Source organism: Sardina pilchardus, chromosome 22 (genome assembly GCF_963854185.1).
Source record: "Sardina pilchardus chromosome 22, fSarPil1.1, whole genome shotgun sequence".
Classification (NCBI taxonomy): Eukaryota; Metazoa; Chordata; class Actinopteri; order Clupeiformes; family Clupeidae; genus Sardina; species Sardina pilchardus.
Genome location: NC_085015.1, coordinates 12,320,471 through 12,327,970, shown reverse-complemented (window position 1 = coordinate 12,327,970; position 7,500 = coordinate 12,320,471). Strand labels below are relative to the sequence as shown.

At 48.1% G+C, this 7,500-nt stretch overlaps 1 protein-coding gene across 1 annotated transcript in view; it reads left to right on the top strand.

The window, feature by feature from the left end:
• prkg1b (protein kinase cGMP-dependent 1b) overlaps positions 1 to 7,500 on the top strand; it is a 137,543-nt gene that overhangs the window by 110,764 nt on the left and 19,279 nt on the right. The window contains exon 9 of the mRNA XM_062526366.1: positions 1,644 to 1,718. Coding sequence (XP_062382350.1) covers positions 1,644 to 1,718 — 75 coding nt within the window. The remainder of the gene's footprint in view (positions 1 to 1,643; positions 1,719 to 7,500) is intronic.

The following is a 7,500-nucleotide window of genomic DNA, read 5'->3' as shown; positions in this document are numbered from 1 at the left end:
CTTTTGTTTTGATTTCTCCTCTCTCATATGATGCAACTCCAAAACTCCAAGGTGTTAGCCTGGCTATGCACTCAGTGACACTGTGTGTGTGTGTGTGTGTGTGTGTGTGTGTGTGTGTGTGTGTGTGTGTGTGTGTGTGTGTGTGTGTGTGTGTGTGTGTGTGTTGTGTATATGTGTGTGTGTGTGTGAGTGTGTGTATGAACACTCGTGCGTATGTGTGTTTTGTGTGCGTGCCGTGCATGCTTGTGCATGAGCGTGTGTGTGTGTGTGTGTGTGTGTGTGTGAGAGAGAGAGAGAGAGCGAGTGAGGAGAGAGGGTGCAGACAGAGGGACAGGCGGCTCCAGACATAAATTTAGAAGCCGTCAGGAAGATCAAGGGAGGGCAGTCAGAGGGAGAGATGTGTAGCGGGAGACGCTAGAGGAGCCAGAAGAGAGAGACATCTGTGAGAGATATCTGTGTCAGACACACACACACATCAAGAGACACGGAGACAGAGAGAGGAAAAGAAATCAAGAGTTTAGGAACAAGAGGAGGACACACATATAGGCAGACTGACAAGGCCCAGACAGATGTACAGAGAGATAAAGACACACGGAACATAGACACACACACACACACACACACACACACACACATACACACACTCACACAAACTGAACACACACACCCACAGACAATCAGACAGACAGACACACAGACAGACACACAGACACAGACAATCAGACAGACAGACACACAGACAGACACACAGAAACACAAACAAACAAACACACACACACACACACACACACACTGACAGGCAGGCAGACACACACACACACACACACACACACACACACAAATGGGCAAACAGACAGACACACACACACACTGACTGAACACACACGCACACACACTCACACACACAGGCCGGACAGACAAACATCCAGGGTGGGCGCGTGTGTGTGTGTGTGTGTGTGTGTGTGTGTGTGTGTGTGTGTGTGTGTGTGTGTGTGTTTGAGTCCAACATGGCTGTGCTCCCAGTCCCCTTGACCTCCCCCGGTTACATGATCGCTCTTTAACTAGGGCGAGCCTGGTCTGCTCCTCTTCCTGCTCCCAAACAAGCTTTGGAGGCTTTCATCAAGATTGATACACGCCACACCGACGGCCCAGCAATTCAATAATTGCCGTCTGAGAAGAAGCACCCATTTGCCGAGCCGCTGGCATTTCTGATACTGTACACCAGCTGGCTTTTTGCTCCGAGCAGAGCAGATTAGCGACTATCAGCGAACGGCCACAAAAATAATGTCCCATCATTAAAAAGATGTCCTGTCGTTACAGCAGAACCAGACAGTATTATTAAATGACTTTTAAATAATGATTTAAATGTGTTTTGCTTTGCTTTCAGAAAGCTATGTGTAATTTTGCAAAATAACTCTCCGCCGATTGTAAATTTTCCAATAAGCACATTGAAAAAAATTATTACTTGTGACTGTCTGTGGCGGGTTTGTGAGTCTTAACAGAGGTTTTGCGATGGAGGACAGATCCCAGCAGGCTGGATGCTATTAAGGGGGGGCGAAAAGGCCATGTGTGAAGTATATCTGTTCTCAGGTCAGACTATAAATCCAGTTAATGTTAATGTATCACTGTTTCCTGTTGTGCAGCTCATTTAAACACCTGATTGGGGGTCTGGACGATGTCTCCAACAAAGGATATGAAGACACAGGAGCCAAAGCCAAGTAAGTGTGTTCAATATGTACACTAACAACACACAGAGAAAAGAACAAACACACACACACACACACACACACACACTCTCTGTCTCTCTCACACACACACACCCACACACATGCACTCTCCCTTTCCTCTTCGTCTGACAAATACGTCATTTTCAAGACCACACACACACACACTTGAGTGTTAAATACACACACACAGAGACACACACACACACACACACACACACACACACACACACACACACACACACACACACACACACACACACACACACACACACACACACACACACACACACACACACACACACACACACACACACACACAGAGAGCCACCCACCATGGCCTTAATCACACTCACACACACCATCCTGTTCATTATGACACCTCTGAATTGGACAGATGCTGGTACTTGTTTGCCTTGTGCTCTGATTTGTGCATTAATTGCAATGGTAATACAGTGTACACTGTTCACACACACACACACACACACACACACACACACACACACACACACACACAACAAGACAGACAGAAGCACACACACTCGTATCTTCATTTCTCTCTCTCTCTCTCACACACACACACACACACACACACACACACACACACACACACACGCGCTTCCAAACAAAAAAGGAATGTCCTCATCAGCGCTGCTTGTGGTCTCCATCCTCACCTGTGCTGGTCGACGTGGAGTCCCATTATTGGGCCCTTAATGAGGTGGGCTATGGGCCACACATCACACGTCTCGCCCAGGGCCTACTTCCTCTCGCCGCCCGCCCGCCTCAATGGGCCCGCTTCCCACACACACACACACACTACACACCACATTTACATGGCTGATTATGGGTCCCCCCGACCTGCCCACAGCTATAATTATCTCTCCCTCTGTCCGTCTTTCTCTCTCTCTCTCTGTCTGCCCCTCTCTCTATGTCTCTATCCCTCTCTGTCTCTCCCTCTCTCTCTCTCAATCTCTGTCCATCTGCCTCTCCCTTTGTCTTTTTGTCTCTGTGTCTCTGTCTCTCCCTCTCTCTCTATCTCTCTCCCTGTCTGTCTCTCTCTCTCTCTCTCCCTCTCTCTGTGTCTCTCTCTCCCTCTCTCTCTTTGTCTCTGTGTCACTCTCTGATGGCCATATGGGAGTAGTGCTCGAGCTCAAGTGAACCTGGTCCTCAAGTCTCACTGCACACTGGATTTTGTGAATGTATTTGTCAAATGCTCAATTGTTCGTGGAAACCTAAAGACCCTTTGGAAAAGGAAAGAGAAAAGAGGCTGTTTTTTTTGGTTGGAAAGGAGACAGTCTCAGTAATAACTGTAAATCGGGTAAAGTTTGATATTGTTTTGTGCTTTGCGGATCATTAATTCGGCCCCCACAAATCTCTCGGATTCCCCGGTCCATTTCTCGTGGATTCTGCTGAACACTCACTCATGTTTGTCTCGCAGTCGAAACGAGAGCTGGAGGGGTCGAGAGCAGACCGCGGGGCCATTATTTGTTCCAGACAAGAATGGACGCCGCATCTATATTAGTGCCGTTACATAACGTCCGAGCGGGCGGACGCGGCTGTCAGGCTGTGGATCCTCTCCTGCAGGACTATAGGGGTCCAGCGGTGCGGAGATGGAGAGGGGTGGTGGGGCAGTGAGATGTGGGATGTGGAGGTGGAGGTGGAGAGGGGTGGTTGGGGCAGTGGGATGGTGGAGGTGGAGATGGAGAGGGCTGGTGGTACAGTGGGATGTGGGCGATGGAGATGGAGAGAGCTGGATGGGGCAGTGTGATGTGGATGGTGGAGGTGGAGGTGGAGGAGGGGTGGTTGGGGCAGTGGGATGTGGGCGGTGGAGCTGGAGATGGAGAGGGGTGGTTGGGGCAGTGGAATGTGGGCGGTGGAGGTGGAGGAGGGGTGGTTGGGGCAGTGAGATGTGGGCGGTGGAGCTGGAGATGGAGAGGGGTGGTTGGGGCAGTGGAATGTGGGCGGTGGAGGTGGAGGAGGGGTGGTTGGGGCAGTGGGATATGGGAGGTGGAGGTGGAGATGGAAAAGGGTGGTTGGGCAGTGGGATGTGGGCGGTGGAGGTGGAGGAGGGGTGGTTGGAGCAGTGAGATGTGGATGGTGGAGGTGGAGATGGAGGAGGGGTGGTTGGGGCAGTGGGATGTGGATGGTGGAGGTGGAGATGGAGGAGGGGTGGTTGGGGCTGTGGGATGTGGATGGTGGAGGTGGAGGAGGGGTGGTTGGGGCAGTGGGTTGTGGATGGTGGAGGTGGAGATGGAGGAGGGGTGGTTGTGGCTGTGGGATGTGGGTGGTGGAGATGGAGGAGGGGTGGTTGGGGCTGTGGGATGTGGGTGGTGGAGATGGAGGAGGGGTGGTTGGGGCAATGGGATATGGATGGTGGAGGTGGGGTGGATATGCAATGAGACATGGAGTTGGAGGAAGGGCTCCCACCCATGGAGAGGGGTGGTTGGGCAGTGGGATGTGGGAGGTGGAGGAGGGGGTGGGAGAGGAGAGGGGTGGTTGGGCAGTGGGACGTGGGAGAGGAGAGGGGTGGTTGGGCAGTGGGACGTGGGAGGTGGAGGTAGAGGTGAAGGAGGATGTGGGAGATGGAGAGGTGTAAGTGGGGCAGTGGGAGGTGGAGGTGGAGGAGGAGGAGGTGGAGGTGTATGAGGGGTGGAGGACTGTCGTGTCTGAAGAGAGTGCATTCATACTCACTCCTTACAGTACCAGCAACTTGTTTGCCGTTCCATTGGAAGAGCATCTAAAGGGGATGGAGGTGTTTTTTAGAGTGTGTGTGTTTATGTTTGTGTCTGTATCTCTGTGTCTGTGTGGGTGTGCGTGTGTACGGTGTGTGTGTGTGTGTGTGTGTGTTTGTGTATATGGTGTGTGTGTTGTAGATGGTGTGTGTGTGTTGAGTGCTGTGTGTAGCGGTGCTGAGCATCACTTTCGTAATCCACTTTGCAGATGTTCCTTGACTGACTCTAATGCCCCGTGTGTGTGTGTGTGTGTGTGTGTGTGTGTGTGTGTGTGTGTGTGTGTGTGTGTGTGTGTGTGTGTGTGTGTGTGTGTGTGTGCACAGTATGTGTGTATGTGTTTGTGTGAGATAAAGAGTGTGTGTGTTTATGTCTGCATCCGTGGTTGTGTCTGGATGTGTTTGTAATGCTGTGGATATGTGTGAAAGTGCTTCTTGTGTGTTAAATGGACTGCTTTCTGCATGAGCAGTCAGGTAGGCCGTCCCATTGACTTGTTGAATCTGCTACGGCTGGTCTGTCCATAGTGGAAGGAATGGTAGTACAGCTCCCTCTGTTGGTGAAAATGAGTCACAACATTTCTTTTTTTTTTTTCACAGATCTATATTGAACGTGATACATTCATCACAAGAATCTGAAAATTATTTTACTGTTTACTGATCAGATGTATCAAGCGCTGATCACTTTAGTTAGTTGTGTTTAAATGTGCAAGTAGTGAAATTAAGAGATTAACTGAGAACAGAAGTGTTAAAAATGACTGTCTGCAATTTTACCCTGAGCCGCTGACTTATTTGAGTGATGCTTAATGTGTTGCATGTCCTCATTGCCCTTTCCCAAAAAAAGAACATGAAAGCAGTAGACATATTACATGGTGATGGTCCAGAGAGGTATAAAACCCTCTGCAATGAAAGTAGGGGTGGGGGAGTAACAAAAACTACTACTTGCATTGCTATAGCACGTTTATCAAGGCAACCAAAGCACTTTACTGTAAAGGGAGAGGTTCTACTCCAGGTGCGTTGGATGAGGTAAAGGTTACCAGTAATACTTTACAGAGAAAATCCCGCACACTGTCCATTACACGTATGCCAAACATTCATTCACAACGTTTCGGTCATGTAGACCTTCCTCAGGCGAATTTTGAACAAAACGTGCAGGAGTATTACAAGTATTACTGTGAAGGGAGAACCTCACTAACCTGAAATAGACAACCGGACAAAGTATCCCCCGTGAAAAGGGGAACACGTTTTCATCAACAACAGCACCACCATCAGACACCATCTTTGGCCATGTACACCCGGTCCCTGGACACTGGCCCAGGGGACACTTGTTAGCTCGGGACACTCGTTAGCTTTATATCCTCTGGCCTGAGACCATTAGCGTTGACCAGATTTATTAACGCAGATTAACGTGACTGATGTGCACGGCGCCATTAAAACTGTACAGTATCTCCTTGATGTTGTTTGTAAGTAATATCGTTTACGATTATTTCTGATCCGTATCTATAGATAGGGTGTCCGTGACCGGATCAGCGAGGCTATTGGCTGGACAGTGCTATATTTAGGGCGTTTATAGGCCGTATAGGCCAGTACCTCACTATATTTAGCGTGTTAATAGATTCGGTGAGTCACTTGACTAAATTCGGGTTGTTTACAAGTCAAGTTATCCATGGCGATTGTGGTTTTTGAAGTGTTTATAAGTCACGTTTTGAGAGTCTTGTTTTACAGCTCACGCCATTAAAAAGCTTATCGTGCAGCTTATAACACGTGTGTGGTGTTATGATGGCTACCTATAAGCAGCCCTGTGTGTGGGTGGGCAAGTGTGAGCCGTCTATTTCACACCGTGGATCTCCTTATCACATTACACAGTACCTGCAAAAACTGTGCTTTTTCTAGTGTGCGTGTGTGTGTGTGTGTGTGTGTGCACGTGTCTGCATACTGTATGTGTGTTTGCACTCATGCATGCATGCATCTGTGTGGGTGTGTGGGTGTATGTGTGTGTGCACTCGTCTCTACATATGTTTGTTTGCACTTATGCATACGTGTGTGTGTGTGTGTGTGTGTGTGTGTGTGTGTGTGTGTGTGTGTGTGTGAAAAAGAGAGAGAAAGAAGGACAGAGAGAGAGATAGTTTTTACTTTTTCACAAAAGGTTATCAGCTACACCACATGGCAAAGCTACCTGTTACAATGAAGATGGAGCAGAATTTTGCCAGCTGTCAAGATTGTTTTTCTCAGATAGGCCTGTCAATCATAAACCACTAATTGTCAGTTAACATGGTTGCCAAACATCCATATCACCACTTAGAGACACAACCTACAGTACCTCAATGATTTGTATGCGTAGGGGCTGGTCCATTTTAAAGATAAGGCTATATCTTTATATAGGTATGAAATAACTTATAATATACTGTATATAAATAAAAAAATGCTTGCTCATGCTTTACAAAAGTCACCATGGCAACTACTAAACCTGTGTGAAGACATACATGAATGTGCATCCTTTGTACATATTGCAGCCGTCTACAATATCAGCTATTGATGTAGATCTAGTATAGATGTTGGTCAAGGTCACAATGCACTTTGCAATGTGGTTGGAGATTGAGAGTGCCTTAAAGGAGAACTGCGACACCGTTGCTGTAGCCAACAGCTAACTAGCTGCTAGGCAGCTACAGTGCTTCACTCTGAGGGCATGTTTATGAGCCCACATGTTCATGCCCCCAGAGTATAGCACTGTAGCTGCGCTAGGTAGAACCGCTTGTTTTTCACCAATGCTGCATTCTCCTTTAACACAGTGATCTATTGGCACCAGTAGCTTGGCTTTAGCATGAATCTGAGGTTGTCTATAAGTCTACAGTATGTATCTTATTTTTATACAAGGTGCAGGGCTGATAGACAGGAAATGATATGTGCCTGAAATGATCAAATACAATCAAAGACAATATAGAGAATAGCCTTTCTTGACATCGTTCCTTGGCGAGCTCAAGCCTGAATTCAGGCACCACGCCTGAACTCTATCAGGCCTGAAGGTGTGACAGAATAGTATACCAAGACAAG